At 49.7% G+C, this 21975-nt stretch overlaps 1 protein-coding gene across 1 annotated transcript; it reads left to right on the forward strand.

Moving 5' to 3' along the window:
• Positions 1-1252: 1252 nt before the first annotated feature.
• LOC148829041 (uncharacterized) lies at positions 1253-21502 on the forward strand. Its single transcript, XM_088923309.1, has 11 exons — positions 1253-2920; positions 3143-4252; positions 4475-6484; positions 6707-8716; positions 8939-12748; positions 13439-16348; positions 17039-18148; positions 18371-18614; positions 18960-19052; positions 19375-19445; positions 20570-21502. Exons 1-11 carry the CDS (start codon positions 1253-1255, stop codon positions 20774-20776), a joined length of 15243 nt encoding a protein of 5080 aa, XP_088779435.1. The 3' UTR covers positions 20777-21502.
• The last annotated feature ends 473 nt before the right edge of the window (positions 21503-21975 follow it).

The raw sequence follows: 21975 nt of genomic DNA on the forward strand, positions 1-21975 counted from the left end.
GACAGTGGTCTGGACACTCAGGTGAATCCTCTGAAGAGGGTAAAGGACAGACGGGTCCAGGCAAAGGGAGAGAGACAGGTAGAGTGAGCAGTCCAGGTTGTCAGAATGACTCAGGTGGGGTGTTTAGTGCCCCACTGACGCCGGTCGCAGGAGGAGGCCCGGAAGTCCCGTCTGGCTCCGCAGGAGGCCTGGAGGGGGAGTGGGAGTCCCAGTACCAGGTTCCCCTGGTGCACACCGTGCAAGTGGTGGACACTGAGGCGGACGTCACTCAGGTAACAGCCCTGTTCACATTCATAATACAAAACAGAGCGCAGCGATATAACCGTGATCTAGTCCAGAAGTACAGAAGAAATGAAGATAATGTTGTACAGTACGATCCCATACAGCTCAGGGCAGTAGCCTGTTGTACAATATAGTGCTATGCTATATGGATACAAGGACATAGTGTGCAGTACGATCTAGAAATCTACAGGGCAGGATAGATCCACGAGATACAGAGTGATGCAACCGTGCAGCGCAGCATAACATGGTCCTGAACAACAGTATCCTGGAGCAGCGCCATCCCCTAACCTAAACAAATTACGACAAAGTACCATAGCCACTCCTGCCTATGTATAAATATCCCGCTTCTTGAGGGATCCCATCTCTTCTTCCCCCTTCTCCTGCGTGAAGGGCGGTGGGGGGGTGTAGTGCCCTGTTACTGGGATAACGGCCAGTCTGCAAGAACAGGGCTGTCAGAAACCCCCCAACCCTTACAGCTGCCTCCCTCGTTCATTCCTTGTAACTGGGGGTGGGGTGGGGTTGTAAAACCGCCAACCCTTCGGCCCCGGCTGAAAGGCAACTTCTGAAAAACCTTAGGAATACCAGCTTAAATCCCTGTGCGTCTCTTAATGAATTCAAAAGTGGAACAAATGTATTTGAAATGGTTAGATCTGAGATTTCTATACTGTCAAAGGGGTTAACGTAAGCAATCTTTCCACAGGTCGGTGAAGGCAGAAGTTCAGAAGAGTACGAGGAAGAAAACAGGACATTTTCCACTGTCAGTGAAGACGGCACCATAACTAGAACCACGATCACAAGAGAAGGCGACACTGTGACTACTACGACAGAGACCACAAAAGATGGAAAGACAGAAAAAACTGTGAAAAAATCCAGAGCGAAAAGCCCACACAACTGTGTATTCAGAAGACACGGGAAAAACACAGGAAAGGGAGAATTCCCAAAAGTCACCGAAGAAACAGTGACGAAAAAGATGGAGGTCAATAACGACAGGAGTGTGACAATCACAACTACAGACAAAAAACAAGGCGTTACTACGATAACTACCGAAACAATCAACGGGGCGACGATCGACACCACACCAAGTACTACAAAGATAACTAATGTGGTTAATGAAGACGGCACCACCACCACAATCACCGAGACAAAGAAAGGAGACACTACCACAATTATCATGAAAGTTACAAAAGGGGACACCACTGAAATAACCACAGAAATTAAGAAAGGCGAAGAACCCGTTAAGAAATTTAAGGAAACAAGGAAGACGTCCACACTGCTTAATAAGGACGGCAGCACCACCAAAACCACTGTTATTACACTGAACGACACCACTAAGACCGTCACGCAAGTCACTAGAGGTGACACGACTACAACAACCACACAGGTCAAGGAAGGCAACAAACCAGCAGAAACAACCGAGGAAACAACACACACATCCACTGCGGTCGACCAAGACGGCACCGTCACAACAACCACCATCGAGAAAAATGGGGACACCACTACCAAAATCACCAAAGTCACTAAAGGTGACACAACGACGACCACAACAGAAGTGACAAGAGATGGCAAAACCACAACTACAGTGAAAACTAGCAAAGCCACTACTAGACACGTCACACACCCTGTTCCCACCTCCACAAGGAAATCCACTGTGGTCAGTGAGGACGGCACCAAAACAACAACTACCGTCATCACCGAAGGAGACACAACTACAACCATCACAGAAGTCACTAAAGGAGGAATCACCACCACCACTACGAAGGTCACAAGAAACGGTCAAACGGTGTCAAGTGTCACAAGCACCAAAGGGAAGCCAGAAGCCCCTCAACACACATCTCCCCAAGTCACCGAAGAAAGCATAAAGAAAACGGAGAAAGTCAACCAGGATGGCACTGTTACCATAACCACAAAAGACACCAAACAAGGGGTGACTACAATCAGTACTGAAACCGTCCGAGGCGCAGATATAAAGGACACCACTCCCAGCAGCACTGACAAAACCACTGTGGTCAACCCAGACGGCAGCGTTACCACAGTCACCGAGACCACGAAAGGAGATACCACCACCACCGTCACAAAGCTTACCAAGGGGGACACCACCCACATCACCACCAAAGTCAAGAAAGGCGACGAGCCCGCTGAAAAAGAGGAAGAGACCAAGAAGACCTCCACAGTAGTCAACCCGGACGGCAGTACCACCAAAACAACCGTGACGAAAGAGAACGACACCACTAAGACCGTCACGCAAGTCACTAGAGGTGACACGACTACAACAACCACACAGGTCAAGGAAGGCAACAAACCAGCAGAAACAACCGAGGAAACAACACACACATCCACTGCGGTCGACCAAGATGGCACCGTCACAACAACCACCATCGAGAAAAATGGGGACACCACTACCAAAATCACCAAAGTCACTAAAGGTGACACAACGACGACCACAACAGAAGTGACAAGAGATGGCAAAACCACAACTACAGTAACAACTAGCAAAGCCACTACTAGACACGTCACACACCCTGTTCCCACCTCCACAAGGAAATCCACTGTGGTCAGTGAGGACGGCACCATAACAACAACTACCGTCATCACCGAAGGAGACACAACTACAACCATCACAGAAGTCACTAAAGGAGGAATCACCACCACCACTACGAAGGTCACAAGAAACGGTCAAACGGTGTCAAGTGTCACAAGCACCAAAGGGAAGCCAGAAGCCCCTCAACACACATCTCCCCAAGTCACCGAGGAAACCACAGACACATCTACTGTGGTCGATCAAGACGGCACTGTCATAACAACCACCATCGAGAAAAATGGGGACACCACTACCAAAATCACCAAAGTCACTAAAGGTGACACAACGACGACCACAACAGAAGTGACAAGAGATGGCAAAACCACAACTACAGTGAAAACTACCAAAGCCACTACTACACACGTCACACACCCTGTTCCCACCTCCACAAGGAAATCCACTGTGGTCAGTGAGGACGGCACCAAAACAACAACTACCGTCATCACCGAAGGAGACACAACAACAACCATCACAGAAGTCACTAAAGGAGGAATCACCACCACCACTACGAAGGTCACAAGAAACGGTCAAACGGTGTCAAGTGTCACAAGCACCAAAGGGAAGCCAGAAGCCCCTCAACACACATCTCCCCAAGTCACCGAAGAAAGCATAAAGAAAACGGAGAAAGTCAACCAGGATGGCACTGTTACCATAACCACAAAAGACACCAAACAAGGGGTGACTACAATCAGTACTGAAACCGTCCGAGGCGCAGATATAAAGGACACCACTCCCAGCAGCACTGACAAAACCACTGTGGTCAACCCAGACGGCAGCGTTACCACAGTCACCGAGACCACGAAAGGAGATACCACCACCACCGTCACAAAGCTTACCAAGGGGGACACCACCCACATCACCACCAAAGTCAAGAAAGGCGACGAGCCCGCTGAAAAAGAGGAAGAGACCAAGAAGACCTCCACAGTAGTCAACCCGGACGGCAGTACCACCAAAACAACCGTGACGAAAGAGAACGACACCACTAAGACCGTCACGCAAGTCACTAGAGGTGACACGACTACAACAACCACACAGGTCAAGGAAGGCAACAAACCAGCAGAAACAACAGAGGAAACAACACACACATCCACTGCGGTCGACCAAGACGGCACCGTCACAACAACCACCATCGAGAAAAATGGGGACACCACTACCAAAATCACCAAAGTCACTAAAGGTGGCACAACGACGACCACAACAGAAGTGACAAGAGATGGCAAAACCACAACTACAGTGACAACTAGCAAAGCCACTACTAGACACGTCACACACCCTGTTCCCACCTCCACAAGGAAATCCACTGTGGTCAGTGAGGACGGCACCATAACAACAACTACCGTCATCACCGAAGGAGACACAACTACAACCATCACAGAAGTCACTAAAGGAGGAATCACCACTACCACTACGAAGGTCACAAGAAACGGTCAAACGGTGTCAAGTGTCACAAGCACCAAAGGGAAGCCAGAAGCCCCTCAACACACATCTCCCCAAGTCACCGATGAAACCACAGACACATCTACTGTGGTCGATCAAGACGGCACTGTCACAACAACCACCATCGAGAAAAATGGGGACACCACTACCAAAATCACCAAAGTCACTAAAGGTGACACAACGACGACCACAACAGAAGTGACAAGAGATGGCAAAACCACAACTACAGTGAAAACTACCAAAGCCACTACTACACACGTCACACACCCTGTTCCCACCTCCACAAGGAAATCCACTGTGGTCAGTGAGGACGGCACCAGAACAACAACTACCGTCATCACCGAAGGAGACACAACTACAACCATCACAGAAGTCACTAAAGGAGGAATCACCACCACCACTACGAAGGTCACAAGAAACGGTCAAACGGTGTCAAGTGTCACAAGCACCAAAGGGAAGCCAGAAGCCCTTCAACACACATCTCCCCAAGTCACCGAAGAAAGCATAAAGAAAACGGAGAAAGTCAACCAGGACGGCAGTGTTACCATAACCACAAAAGACACCAAACAAGGGGTGACTACAATCAGTACTGAAACCGTCCGAGGCGCAGATATAAAGGACACCACTCCCAGCAGCACTGACAAAACCACTGTGGTCAACCCAGACGGCAGCGTTACCACAGTCACCGAGACCACGAAAGGAGATACCACCACCACCGTCACAAAGCTTACCAAGGGGGACACCACCCACATCACCACCAAAGTCAAGAAAGGCGACGAGCCCGCTGAAAAAGAGGAAGAGACCAAGAAGACCTCCACAGTAGTCAACCCGGACGGCAGTACCACCAAAACAACCGTGACGAAAGAGAACGACACCACTAAGACCGTCACGCAAGTCACTAGAGGTGACACGACTACAACAACCACACAGGTCAAGGAAGGCAACAAACCAGCAGAAACAACCGAGGAAACAACACACACATCCACTGCGGTCGACCAAGACGGCACTGTCACAACAACCACCATCGAGAAAAATGGGGACACCACTACCAAAATCACCAAAGTCACTAAAGGTGACACAACGACGACCACAACAGAAGTGACAAGAGATGGCAAAACCACAACTACAGTGAAAACTACCAAAGCCACTACTACACACGTCACACACCCTGTTCCCACCTCCACAAGGAAATCCACTGTGGTCAGTGAGGACGGCACCAAAACAACAACTACCGTCATCACCGAAGGAGACACAACAACAACCATCACAGAAGTCACTAAAGGAGGAATCACCACCACCACTACGAAGGTCACAAGAAATGGTCAAACGGTGTCAAGTGTCACAAGCACCAAAGGGAAGCCAGAAGCCCCTCAACACACATCTCCCCAAGTCACCGAAGAAAGCATAAAGAAAACGGAGAAAGTCAACCAGGATGGCACTGTTACCATAACCACAAAAGACACCAAACAAGGGGTGACTACAATCAGTACTGAAACCGTCCGAGGCGCAGATATAAAGGACACCACTCCCAGCAGCACTGACAAAACCACTGTGGTCAACCCAGACGGCAGCGTTACCACAGTCACCGAGACCACGAAAGGAGATACCACCACCACCGTCACAAAGCTTACCAAGGGGGACACCACCCACATCACCACCAAAGTCAAGAAAGGCGACGAGCCCGCTGAAAAAGAGGAAGAGACCAAGAAGACCTCCACAGTAGTCAACCCGGACGGCAGTACCACCAAAACAACCGTGACGAAAGAGAACGACACCACTAAGACCGTCACGCAAGTCACTAGAGGTGACACGACTACAACAACCACACAGGTCAAGGAAGGCAACAAACCAGCAGAAACAACAGAGGAAACAACACACACATCCACTGCGGTCGACCAAGACGGCACCGTCACAACAACCACCATCGAGAAAAATGGGGACACCACTACCAAAATCACCAAAGTCACTAAAGGTGACACAACGACGACCACAACAGAAGTGACAAGAGATGGCAAAACCACAACTACAGTGACAACTAGCAAAGCCACTACTAGACACGTCACACACCATGTTCCCACCTCCACAAGGAAATCCACTGTGGTCAGTGAGGACGGCACCATAACAACAACTACCGTCATCACCGAAGGAGACACAACTACAACCATCACAGAAGTCACTAAAGGAGGAATCACCACCACCACTACGAAGGTCACAAGAAACGGTCAAACGGTGTCAAGTGTCACAAGCACCAAAGGGAAGCCAGAAGCCCCTCAACACACATCTCCCCAAGTCACCGAGGAAACCACAGACACATCTACTGTGGTCGATCAAGACGGCACTGTCATAATAACCACCATCGAGAAAAATGGGGACACCACTACCAAAATCACCAAAGTCACTAAAGGTGACACAACGACGACCACAACAGAAGTGACAAGAGATGGCAAAACCACAACTACAGTGAAAACTACCAAAGCCACTACTACACACGTCACACACCCTGTTCCCACCTCCACAAGGAAATCCACTGTGGTCAGTGAGGACGGCACCAAAACAACAACTACCGTCATCACCGAAGGAGACACAACAACAACCATCACAGAAGTCACTAAAGGAGGAATCACCACCACCACTACGAAGGTCACAAGAAACGGTCAAACGGTGTCAAGTGTCACAAGCACCAAAGGGAAGCCAGAAGCCCCTCAACACACATCTCCCCAAGTCACCGAAGAAAGCATAAAGAAAACGGAGAAAGTCAACCAGGATGGCACTGTTACCATAACCACAAAAGACACCAAACAAGGGGTGACTACAATCAGTACTGAAACCGTCCGAGGCGCAGATATAAAGGACACCACTCCCAGCAGCACTGACAAAACCACTGTGGTCAACCCAGACGGCAGCGTTACCACAGTCACCGAGACCACGAAAGGAGATACCACCACCACCGTCACAAAGCTTACCAAGGGGGACACCACCCACATCACCACCAAAGTCAAGAAAGGCGACGAGCCCGCTGAAAAAGAGGAAGAGACCAAGAAGACCTCCACAGTAGTCAACCCGGACGGCAGTACCACCAAAACAACCGTGACGAAAGAGAACGACACCACTAAGACCGTCACGCAAGTCACTAGAGGTGACACGACTACAACAACCACACAGGTCAAGGAAGGCAACAAACCAGCAGAAACAACCGAGGAAACAACACACACATCCACTGCGGTCGACCAAGACGGCACTGTCACAACAACCACCATCGAGAAAAATGGGGACACCACTACCAAAATCACCAAAGTCACTAAAGGTGACACAACGACGACCACAACAGAAGTGACAAGAGATGGCAAAACCACAACTACAGTGAAAACTACCAAAGCCACTACTACACACGTCACACACCCTGTTCCCACCTCCACAAGGAAATCCACTGTGGTCAGTGAGGACGGCACCAAAACAACAACTACCGTCATCACCGAAGGAGACACAACAACAACCATCACAGAAGTCACTAAAGGAGGAATCACCACCACCACTACGAAGGTCACAAGAAATGGTCAAACGGTGTCAAGTGTCACAAGCACCAAAGGGAAGCCAGAAGCCCCTCAACACACATCTCCCCAAGTCACCGAAGAAAGCATAAAGAAAACGGAGAAAGTCAACCAGGATGGCACTGTTACCATAACCACAAAAGACACCAAACAAGGGGTGACTACAATCAGTACTGAAACCGTCCGAGGCGCAGATATAAAGGACACCACTCCCAGCAGCACTGACAAAACCACTGTGGTCAACCCAGACGGCAGCGTTACCACAGTCACCGAGACCACGAAAGGAGATACCACCACCACCGTCACAAAGCTTACCAAGGGGGACACCACCCACATCACCACCAAAGTCAAGAAAGGCGACGAGCCCGCTGAAAAAGAGGAAGAGACCAAGAAGACCTCCACAGTAGTCAACCCGGACGGCAGTACCACCAAAACAACCGTGACGAAAGAGAACGACACCACTAAGACCGTCACGCAAGTCACTAGAGGTGACACGACTACAACAACCACACAGGTCAAGGAAGGCAACAAACCAGCAGAAACAACAGAGGAAACAACACACACATCCACTGCGGTCGACCAAGACGGCACCGTCACAACAACCACCATCGAGAAAAATGGGGACACCACTACCAAAATCACCAAAGTCACTAAAGGTGACACAACGACGACCACAACAGAAGTGACAAGAGATGGCAAAACCACAACTACAGTGACAACTAGCAAAGCCACTACTAGACACGTCACACACCCTGTTCCCACCTCCACAAGGAAATCCACTGTGGTCAGTGAGGACGGCACCATAACAACAACTACCGTCATCACCGAAGGAGACACAACTACAACCATCACAGAAGTCACTAAAGGAGGAATCACCACCACCACTACGAAGGTCACAAGAAACGGTCAAACGGTGTCAAGTGTCACAAGCACCAAAGGGAAGCCAGAAGCCCCTCAACACACATCTCCCCAAGTCACCGAGGAAACCACAGACACATCTACTGTGGTCGATCAAGACGGCACTGTCATAATAACCACCATCGAGAAAAATGGGGACACCACTACCAAAATCACCAAAGTCACTAAAGGTGACACAACGACGACCACAACAGAAGTGACAAGAGATGGCAAAACCACAACTACAGTGAAAACTACCAAAGCCACTACTACACACGTCACACACCCTGTTCCCACCTCCACAAGGAAATCCACTGTGGTCAGTGAGGACGGCACCAAAACAACAACTACCGTCATCACCGAAGGAGACACAACAACAACCATCACAGAAGTCACTAAAGGAGGAATCACCACCACCACTACGAAGGTCACAAGAAACGGTCAAACGGTGTCAAGTGTCACAAGCACCAAAGGGAAGCCAGAAGCCCCTCAACACACATCTCCCCAAGTCACCGAAGAAAGCATAAAGAAAACGGAGAAAGTCAACCAGGATGGCACTGTTACCATAACCACAAAAGACACCAAACAAGGGGTGACTACAATCAGTACTGAAACCGTCCGAGGCGCAGATATAAAGGACACCACTCCCAGCAGCACTGACAAAACCACTGTGGTCAACCCAGACGGCAGCGTTACCACAGTCACCGAGACCACGAAAGGAGACACCACCACCACCGTCACAAAGCTTACCAAGGGGGACACCACCCACATCACCACCAAAGTCAAGAAAGGCGACGAGCCCGCTGAAAAAGAGGAAGAGACCAAAAAGACCTCCACAGTAGTCAACCCGGACGGCAGTACCACCAAAACAACCGTGACGAAAGAGAACGACACCACTAAGACCGTCACGCAAGTCACTAGAGGTGACACGACTACAACAACCACACAGGTCAAGGAAGGCAACAAACCAGCAGAAACAACAGAGGAAACAACACACACATCCACTGCGGTCGACCAAGACGGCACCGTCACAACAACCACCATCGAGAAAAATGGGGACACCACTACCAAAATCACCAAAGTCACTAAAGGTGGCACAACGACGACCACAACAGAAGTGACAAGAGATGGCAAAACCACAACTACAGTGACAACTAGCAAAGCCACTACTAGACACGTCACACACCCTCTTCCCACCTCCACAAGGAAATCCACTGTGGTCAGTGAGGACGGCACCATAACAACAACTACCGTCATCACCGAAGGAGACACAACTACAACCATCACAGAAGTCACTAAAGGAGGAATCACCACCACCACTACGAAGGTCACAAGAAACGGTCAAACGGTGTCAAGTGTCACAAGCACCAAAGGGAAGCCAGAAGCCCCTCAACACACATCTCCCCAAGTCACCGAGGAAAGCATAAAGAAAACGGAGAAAGTCAACCAGGACGGCAGTGTTACCATAACCACAAAAGACACCAAACAAGGGGTGACTACAATCAGTACTGAAACCGTCCGAGGCGCAGATATAAAGGACACCACTCCCAGCAGCACTGACAAAACCACTGTGGTCAACCCAGACGGCAGCGTTACCACAGTCACCGAGACCACGAAAGGAGATACCACCACCACCGTCACAAAGCTTACCAAGGGGGACACCACCCACATCACCACCAAAGTCAAGAAAGGCGACGAGCCCGCTGAAAAAGAGGAAGAGACCAAGAAGACCTCCACAGTAGTCAACCCGGACGGCAGTACCACCAAAACAACCGTGACGAAAGAGAACGACACCACTAAGACCGTCACACAAGTCACTAGAGGTGACACGACTACAACAACCACACAGGTCAAGGAAGGCAACAAACCAGCAGAAACAACAGAGGAAACAACACACACATCCACTGCGGTCGACCAAGACGGCACCGTCACAACAACCACCATCGAGAAAAATGGGGACACCACTACCAAAATCACCAAAGTCACTAAAGGTGACACAACGACGACCACAACAGAAGTGACAAGAGATGGCAAAACCACAACTACAGTGACAACTAGCAAAGCCACTACTAGACACGTCACACACCCTGTTCCCACCTCCACAAGGAAATCCACTGTGGTCAGTGAGGACGGCACCATAACAACAACTACCGTCATCACCGAAGGAGACACAACTACAACCATCACAGAAGTCACTAAAGGAGGAATCACCACCACCACTACGAAGGTCACAAGAAACGGTCAAACGGTGTCAAGTGTCACAAGCACCAAAGGGAAGCCAGAAGCCCCTCAACACACATCTCCCCAAGTCACCGAAGAAAGCATAAAGAAAACGGAGAAAGTCAACCAGGACGGCAGTGTTACCATAACCACAAAAGACACCAAACAAGGGGTGACTACAATCAGTACTGAAACCGTCCGAGGCGCAGATATAAAGGACACCACTCCCAGCAGCACTGACAAAACCACTGTGGTCAACCCAGACGGCAGCGTTACCACAGTCACCGAGACCACGAAAGGAGATACCACCACCACCGTCACAAAGCTTACCAAGGGGGACACCACCCACATCACCACCAAAGTCAAGAAAGGCGACGAGCCCGCTGAAAAAGAGGAAGAGACCAAAAAGACCTCCACAGTAGTCAACCCGGACGGCAGTACCACCAAAACAACCGTGACGAAAGAGAACGACACCACTAAGACCGTCACGCAAGTCACTAGAGGTGACACGACTACAACAACCACACAGGTCAAGGAAGGCAACAAACCAGCAGAAACAACCGAGGAAACAACACACACATCCACTGCGGTCGACCAAGACGGCACCGTCACAACAACCACCATCGAGAAAAATGGGGACACCACTACCAAAATCACCAAAGTCACTAAAGGTGACACAACGACGACCACAACAGAAGTGACAAGAGATGGCAAAACCACAACTACAGTGACAACTACCAAAGCCACTACTACACACGTCACACACCCTGTTCCCACCTCCACAAGGAAATCCACTGTGGTCAGTGAGGACGGCACCATAACAACAACTACCGTCATCACCGAAGGAGACACAACTACAACCATCACAGAAGTCACTAAAGGAGGAATCACCACCACCACTACGAAGGTCACAAGAAACGGTCAAACGGTGTCAAGTGTCACAAGCACCAAAGGGAAGCCAGAAGCCCCTCAACACACATCTCCCCAAGTCACCGAAGAAAGCATAAAGAAAACGGAGAAAGTCAACCAGGACGGCAGTGTTACCATAACCACAAAAGACACCAAACAAGGGGTGACTACAATCAGTACTGAAACCGTCCGAGGCGCAGATATAAAGGACACCACTCCCAGCAGCACTGACAAAACCACTGTGGTCAACCCAGACGGCAGCGTTACCACAGTCACCGAGACCACGAAAGGAGATACCACCACCACCGTCACAAAGCTTACCAAGGGGGACACCACCCACATCACCACCAAAGTCAAGAAAGGCGACGAGCCCGCTGAAAAAGAGGAAGAGACCAAGAAGACCTCCACAGTAGTCAACCCGGACGGCAGTACCACCAAAACAACCGTGACGAAAGAGAACGACACCACTAAGACCGTCACGCAAGTCACTAGAGGTGACACGACTACAACAACCACACAGGTCAAGGAAGGCAACAAACCAGCAGAAACAACCGAGGAAACAACACACACATCCACTGCGGTCGACCAAGATGGCACCGTCACAACAACCACCATCGAGAAAAATGGGGACACCACTACCAAAATCACCAAAGTCACTAAAGGTGACACAACGACGACCACAACAGAAGTGACAAGAGATGGCAAAACCACAACTACAGTGACAACTACCAAAGCCACTACTACACACGTCACACACCCTGTTCCCACCTCCACAAGGAAATCCACTGTGGTCAGTGAGGACGGCACCATAACAACAACTACCGTCATCACCGAAGGAGACACAACTACAACCATCACAGAAGTCACTAAAGGAGGAATCACCACCACCACTACGAAGGTCACAAGAAACGGTCAAACGGTGTCAAGTGTCACAAGCACCAAAGGGAAGCCAGAAGCCCCTCAACACACATCTCCCCAAGTCACCGAAGAAAGCATAAAGAAAACGGAGAAAGTCAACCAGGACGGCAGTGTTACCATAACCACAAAAGACACCAAACAAGGGGTGACTACAATCAGTACTGAAACCGTCCGAGGCGCAGATATAAAGGACACCACTCCCAGCAGCACTGACAAAACCACTGTGGTCAACCCAGACGGCAGCGTTACCACAGTCACCGAGACCACGAAAGGAGATACCACCACCACCGTCACAAAGTTTACCAAGGGGGACACCACCCACATCACCACCAAAGTCAAGAAAGGCGACGAGCCCGCTGAAAAAGAGGAAGAGACCAAAAAGACCTCCACAGTAGTCAACCCGGACGGCAGTACCACCAAAACAACCGTGACGAAAGAGAACGACACCACTAAGACCGTCACGCAAGTCACTAGAGGTGACACGACTACAACAACCACACAGGTCAAGGAAGGCAACAAACCAGCAGAAACAACCGAGGAAACAACACACACATCCACTGCGGTCGACCAAGACGGCACCGTCACAACAACCACCATCGAGAAAAATGGGGACACCACTACAAAAATCACCAAAGTCACTAAAGGTGACACAACGACGACCACAACAGAAGTGACAAGAGATGGCAAAACCACAACTACAGTGAAAACTACCAAAGCCACTACTACACACGTCACACACGCTGTTCCCACCTCCACAAGGAAATCCACTGTGGTCAGTGAGGACGGCACCAAAACAACAACTACCGTCATCACCGAAGGAGACACAACTACAACCATCACAGAAGTCACTAAAGGAGGAATCACCACCACCACTACGAAGGTCACAAGAAACGGTCAAACGGTGTCAAGTGTCACAAGCACCAAAGGGAAGCCAGAAGCCCCTCAACACACATCTCCCCAAGTCACCGAAGAAAGCATAAAGAAAACGGAGAAAGTCAACCAGGACGGCAGTGTTACCATAACCACAAAAGACACCAAACAAGGGGTGACTACAATCAGTACTGAAACCGTCCGAGGCGCAGATATAAAGGACACCACTCCCAGCAGCACTGACAAAACCACTGTGGTCAACCCAGACGGCAGCGTTACCACAGTCACCGAGACCACGAAAGGAGATACCACCACCACCGTCACAAAGCTTACCAAAGGGGACACCACCCACATCACCACCAAAGTCAAGAAAGGCGACGAGCCCGCTGAAAAAGAGGAAGAGACCAAGAAGACCTCCACAGTAGTCAACCCGGACGGCAGTACCACCAAAACAACCGTGACGAAAGAGAACGACACCACTAAGACTGTCACGCAAGTCACTAGAGGTGACACGACTACAACAACCACACAGGTCAAGGAAGGCAACAAACCAGCAGAAACAACCGAGGAAACAACACACACATCCACTGCGGTCGACCAAGATGGCACCGTCACAACAACCACCATCGAGAAAAATGGGGACACCACTACCAAAATCACCAAAGTCACTAAAGGTGACACAACGACGACCACAACAGACGTGACAAGAGATGGCAAAACCACAACTACAGTGACAACTAGCAAAGCCACTACTAGACACGTCACACACCCTGTTCCCACCTCCACAAGGAAATCCACTGTGGTCAGTGAGGACGGCACCAAAACAACAACTACCGTCATCACCGAAGGAGACACAACTACAACCATCACAGAAGTCACTAAAGGAGGAATCACCACCACCACTACGAAGGTCACAAGAAACGGTCAAACGGTGTCAAGTGTCACAAGCACCAAAGGGAAGCCAGAAGCCCCTCAACACACATCTCCCCAAGTCACCGAAGAAAGCATAAAGAAAACGGAGAAAGTCAACCAGGACGGCAGTGTTACCATAACCACAAAAGACACCAAACAAGGGGTGACTACAATCAGTACTGAAACCGTCCGAGGCGCAGATATAAAGGACACCACTCCCAGCAGCACTGACAAAACCACTGTGGTCAACCCAGACGGCAGCGTTACCACAGTCACCGAGACCACGAAAGGAGATACCACCACCACCGTCACAAAGCTTACCAAGGGGGACACCACCCACATCACCACCAAAGTCAAGAAAGGCGACGAGCCCGCTGAAAAAGAGGAAGAGACCAAGAAGACCTCCACAGTAGTCAACCCGGACGGCAGTACCACCAAAACAACCGTGACGAAAGAGAACGACACCACTAAGACTGTCACGCAAGTCACTAGAGGTGACACGACTACAACAACCACACAGGTCAAGGAAGGCAACAAACCAGCAGAAACAACCGAGGAAACAACACACACATCCACTGCGGTCGACCAAGATGGCACCGTCACAACAACCACCATCGAGAAAAATGGGGACACCACTACCAAAATCACCAAAGTCACTAAAGGTGACACAACGACGACCACAACAGAAGTGACAAGAGATGGCAAAACCACAACTACAGTGACAACTAGCAAAGCCACTACTAGACACGTCACACACCCTGTTCCCACCTCCACAAGGAAATCCACTGTGGTCAGTGAGGACGGCACCAAAACAACAACTACCGTCATCACCGAAGGAGACACAACTACAACCATCACAGAAGTCACTAAAGGAGGAATCACCACCACCACTACGAAGGTCACAAGAAACGGTCAAACGGTGTCAAGTGTCACAAGCACCAAAGGGAAGCCAGAAGCCCCTCAACACACATCTCCCCAAGTCACCGAAGAAAGCATAAAGAAAACGGAGAAAGTCAACCAGGACGGCAGTGTTACCATAACCACAAAAGACACCAAACAAGGGGTGACTACAATCAGTACTGAAACCGTCCGAGGCGCAGATATAAAGGACACCACTCCCAGCAGCACTGACAAAACCACTGTGGTCAACCCAGACGGCAGCGTTACCACAGTCACCGAGACCACGAAAGGAGATACCACCACCACCGTCACAAAGCTTACCAAAGGGGACACCACCCACATCACCACCAAAGTCAAGAAAGGCGACGAGCCCGCTGAAAAAGAGGAAGAGACCAAGAAGACCTCCACAGTAGTCAACCCGGACGGCAGTACCACCAAAACAACCGTGACGAAAGAGAACGACACCACTAAGACCGTCACGCAAGTCACTAGAGGTGACACGACTACAACAACCACACAGGTCAAGGAAGGCAACAAACCAGCAGAAACAACCGAGGAAACAACACACACATCCACTGCGGTCGACCAAGATGGCACCGTCACAACAACCACCATCGAGAAAAATGGGGACACCACTACCAAAATCACCAAAGTCACTAAAGGTGACACAACGACAACCACAACAGACGTGACAAGAGATGGCAAAACCACAACTACAGTGACAACTAGCAAAGCCACTACTACACACGTCACACACCCTGTTCCCACCTCCACAAGGAAATCCACTGTGGTCAGTGAGGACGGCACCATAACAACAACTACCGTCATCACCGAAGGAGACACAACAACAACCATCACAGAAGTCACTAAAGGAGGAATCACCACCACCACTACGAAGGTCACAAGAAACGGTCAAACGGTGTCAAGTGTCACAAGCACCAAAGGGAAGCCAGAAGCCCCTCAACACACATCTCCCCAAGTCACCGAAGAAAGCATAAAGAAAACGGAGAAAGTCAACCAGGACGGCAGTGTTACCATAACCACAAAAGACACCAAACAAGGGGTGACTACAATCAGTACTGAAACCGTCCGAGGCGCAGATATAAAGGACACCACTCCCAGCAGCACTGACAAAACCACTGTGGTCAACCCAGACGGCAGCGTTACCACAGTCACCGAGACCACGAAAGGAGACACCACCACCACCGTCACAAAGCTTACCAAGGGGGACACCACCCACATCACCACCAAAGTCAAGAAAGGCGACGAGCCCGCTGAAAAAGAGGAAGAGACCAAAAAGACCTCCACAGTAGTCAACCCGGACGGCAGTACCACCAAAACAACCGTGACGAAAGAGAACGACACCACTAAGACTGTCACGCAAGTCTCTAGAGGTGACACGACTACAACAACCACACAGGTCAAGGAAGGCAACAAACCAGCAGAAACAACCGAGGAAACAACACACACATCCACTGCGGTCGACCAAGTCGGCACCGTCACAACAACCACCATCGAGAAAAATGGGGACACCACTACCAAAATCACCAAAGTCACTAAAGGTGACACAACGACGACCACAACAGAAGTGACAAGAGATGGCAAAACCACAACTACAGTGACAACTAGCAAAGCCACTACTAGACACGTCACACACCCTCTTCCCACCTCCACAAGGAAATCCACTGTGGTCAGTGAGGACGGCACCATAACAACAACTACCGTCATCACCGAAGGAGACACAACTACAACCATCACAGAAGTCACTAAAGGAGGAATCACCACCACCACTACGAAGGTCACAAGAAACGGTCAAACGGTGTCAAGTGTCACAAGCACCAAAGGGAAGCCAGAAGCCCCTCAACACACATCTCCCCAAGTCACCGAGGAAAGCATAAAGAAAACGGAGAAAGTCAACCAGGACGGCAGTGTTACCATAACCACAAAAGACACCAAACAAGGGGTGACTACAATCAGTACTGAAACCGTCCGAGGCGCAGATATAAAGGACACCACTCCCAGCAGCACTGACAAAACCACTGTGGTCAACCCAGACGGCAGCGTTACCACAGTCACCGAGACCACGAAAGGAGATACCACCACCACCGTCACAAAGCTTACCAAGGGGGACACCACCCACATCACCACCAAAGTCAAGAAAGGCGACGAGCCCGCTGAAAAAGAGGAAGAGACCAAGAAGACCTCCACAGTAGTCAACCCGGACGGCAGTACCACCAAAACAACCGTGACGAAAGAGAACGACACCACTAAGACCGTCACGCAAGTCACTAGAGGTGACACGACTACAACAACCACACAGGTCAAGGAAGGCAACAAACCAGCAGAAACAACAGAGGAAACAACACACACATCCACTGCGGTCGACCAAGACGGCACCGTCACAACAACCACCATCGAGAAAAATGGGGACACCACTACCAAAATCACCAAAGTCACTAAAGGTGACACAACGACGACCACAACAGAAGTGACAAGAGATGGCAAAACCACAACTACAGTAACAACTACCAAAGCCACTACTACACACGTCACACACCCTGTTCCCACCTCCACAAGGAAATCCACTGTGGTCAGTGAGGACGGCACCAAAACAACAACTACCGTCATCACCGAAGGAGACACAACTACAACCATCACAGAAGTCACTAAAGGAGGAATCACCACCACCACTACGAAGGTCACAAGAAACGGTCAAACGGTGTCAAGTGTCACAAGCACCAAAGGGAAGCCAGAAGCCCCTCAACACACATCTCCCCAAGTCACCGAGGAAACCACAGACACATCCACTGTGGTCGACCAAGACGGCACTGTCACAACAACCACAATCGAGAAAAATGGGGACACCACTACCAAAATCACCAAAGTCACTAAAGGTGACACAATGACGACCACAACAGAAGTGACAAGAGATGGCAAAACCACAACTACAGTGAAAACTACCAAAGCCACTACTAGACACGTCACACACCCTGTTCCCACCTCCACAAGGAAATCCACTGTGGTCAGTGAGGACGGCACCAGAACAACAACTACCGTCATCACCGAAGGAGACACAACTACAACCATCACAGAAGTCACTAAAGGAGGAATCACCACCACCACTACGAAGGTCTCAAGAAACGGTCAGTGTGTCTGTATTAACCCCTCTGTCTCAGTGCAGTGTCAATGTACTGGTGTCCAGTCAGTGTGTCTGTATTAACCCCTCTCTCAGTGCAGTGTTAATGTACTGGAGTGTCCAGTCAGTGTGTCTGTATTAACCCCTCTCTCTCTCAGTGCAGTGTTAATGTACTGGAGTGTCCAGTCAGTGTGTCTGTATTAACCCCTCTCTCTCTCAGTGCAGTGTTAATGTACTGGAGTGTTCAGTCAGTGTGTCTGTATTAACCCCTCTCTCTCTCAGTGCAGTGTTCATGTACTGGAGTGTCCAGTCAGTGTGTCTGTATTAACCCCTCTCTCTCTCTCTCTGTCAGCGTGCCAGTGTGACTCAGTGCCCAGCTGTAAAGCTGATGAGGAGCTCGTGACAGTTCCAGTGAAGGGAAAGTGCTGCCCCACACTCGTCTGCGGTGAGTTCCTAACCAGATTAATGTTGTAAGCAATGTGTGGGTCACTGCCCCAGTTAGTGTCAGTCAAACTCCTTGGTTTCTCTCATTTTAGTGTTAAATTATACAGTGCGTGAGTGAGACTGAACGCCAGCCTTTGTGTCAGAAAGCTCCTCAGTTGTGAAGTCCATTACTGAAGTGTTTGTAACACCTTGTCTGTCGATGGGTCTGTCTCCATTTTGCCAGACCAGTCCGCTGGACAGCTGGTCGTGTCTTCATCACGTCGCTGTCGGATACAGGGAGCACTCTGGATCTGTATTCTGACGAGCTGTGTTGTGTTTTACAGAAAAGAAACGCAGCCAGTGTGAGCTGGTGGTTGAGGAGACTGTGATCAGGAATGGATCCTGCCAAGCCAAAGTAAGAAAATTTGAGAAAACTATCCACACTATACTCTCACTGTACTCATCAGCACACCCCGTGTAAGACACTATACTCACACTGTACTCTTCAGCACACACACTATACTCACTGTGCCCCTAACCCTACATCAGACTATTACAGTGTAGAAATCTCACTGTGCCCCTAACCCTACATCAGACTATTACAGTGTAGAAATCTCACTGTGCCCCTAACCCTACATCAGACTATTACAGTGTAGAATTCTCACAGTGCCCCTAACCCTACATCAGACTATTACAGTGTAGAAATCTCACTGTGCCCCTAACCCTACATCAGACTATTACAGTGTAGAAATCTCACTGTGCCCCTAACCCTACATCAGACTCTTCAGCACACCCCGTGTAAGACACTATACTCACACTGCAGTCTTCAGCACACCCCGTGTAAGACACTATACTCACACTGTACTCTTCAGCACACCTGTGTAAGACACTATACTCTCACTGTACTCTTCAGTACACCTGTGTAAGCACACCCTGTGGAAGACACTATACTCACACTGTACTCTTCAGCACACCCCGTGCAAGCCACTATACTCTCACTGTACTCTTCAGCACACCCCGTGTAAGTCACTATACTCACACTGTACTCTTCAGCATACACCTGTCTAAGACACTATACTCACATTGTACTCTTCAGCACACCCCTTGTAAGACACTATACTCTCACTGTACTCTTCAGTACACCTGTGTAAGCACACCCTGTGGAAGACACTATACTCACACTGTACTCTTCAGCACACATCTGTGTAAGACACTATACTCACACTGTACTCTTCAGCACACCTGTGTAAGACACTATACTCACACTGTACTCTTCAGCACACCCCATGTAAGACACTATACTCACACTGTACTCTTCAGCACACCTGTGTAAGACACTATACTCACACTGTACTCTTCAGCACACCTGTGTAAGACACTATACTGACACTGTACTCTTCAGCACACACCTGTGTAAGACATTATACTCTCACTGTACCCTTCAGCACACCTGTGTAAGACACTATACTCACACTGTACTCTTCAGCACACCTGTGTAAGACACTATACTGACACTGTACCCCCCGCTCCCTCTCTCAGGTCCAGCTGCCTGGCTGTCGCGGCCTCTGCGCGTCCTCCCAGCTGTGGGACAAGGGCCAGTGGACGACCCAGTGCAGCTGCTGCCAGCGGTCCCAGTCGAAGCTCAGGACGGTGACGCTGACCTGCGGCGACGGCTCGACTGCGACAGAGATCATCACCGTCCCCACACGCTGCGACTGCGCGCCCTGCGCCAAGGACCCGCGCTGAGCTGCTAACGTCCCGTAACACGAGCGCACGCGCACACTCACACTCACCTCACACACACACAAACACAGTGTGATATCGCTGTCGTACATAGGGGGTAACACCCCAACCTGAACAGTAACCCCATCCCAGCATGCAGAGTAACTGGCACCCTCACTCTGTCAACACTGTGACCCTCACAACTAACTCTGACCCTACATAAGACCCCTAACCCTACATCAGACTATTACAGTGTAGAAATCTCACTGTGCCCCTAACCCTACATCAGACTATTACAGTGTAGAAATCTCACTGTGCCCCTAACCCTACATCAGACTATTACAGTGTAGAAATCTCACTGTGCCCTTAACCCTATATCAAAGGAAACTCTGAAAGCGAACTCTACTCTAGAATCTATTTCTCTAACCCTGTCCTGATACTAACTCTTCAGTTTTTCCCTAACCTCCGACCCAAACCCTGAATCCGAATTTGAGCCTCTGAGGGTACAGTTCACAGTGCTCTGCACACACTCTCACATATCCTTCCCGCACTTTCTCCTTCGCGCACATGTGCTGGAATCTGCGCGGTGCACTTCTGCTATTACAGGGAATGGGCCTTTGCCACTCTGCTTTCCTCATATAGAAAGGAGCATATTCTTCCTGGAACTCTTGCACTCATATGTATCTCTGTTTGTAAGAAGCTATTCTGCACTTCTCTGTGCAGCATTAAGGCAATAAAGAGTAGAATAGAATCAGCAAATCTGTGTCTTGGGCTGATTTCTTCTTTGGGTATTATAGCTTCAGGATGACTGTGAGGAGTGAGTGAACAAGGAGATGAATACACTATACATCAGTACATGAACACTGCACTGAGAGAGAGAGGGGTTAATACACACACACTGACTGGACACTCCAGTACATTAACACTGCACTGAGAGAGAGAGGGGTTAATACAGACACACTGATGGACACTCCAGTACATTAACACTGCACTGAGAGAGAGAGGGGTTAATACACACACACTGACTGGACACTCCAGTACATGAACACTGCACTGAGAGAGAGAGGGGTTGATACAGACACACTGACTGGACACTCCAGTACATTAACACTGCACTGAGAGAGAGAGGGGTTAATACAGACACACTGACTGGACACTCCAGTACATTAACACTGCACTGAGAGAGAGAGGGGTTAATACACACACACTGACTGGACACTCCA

This window comes from Atractosteus spatula, chromosome 8, assembly GCF_055471065.1.
Source record: "Atractosteus spatula isolate fAtrSpa1 chromosome 8, fAtrSpa1.hap1, whole genome shotgun sequence".
Taxonomy (NCBI): Eukaryota; Metazoa; Chordata; class Actinopteri; order Semionotiformes; family Lepisosteidae; genus Atractosteus; species Atractosteus spatula.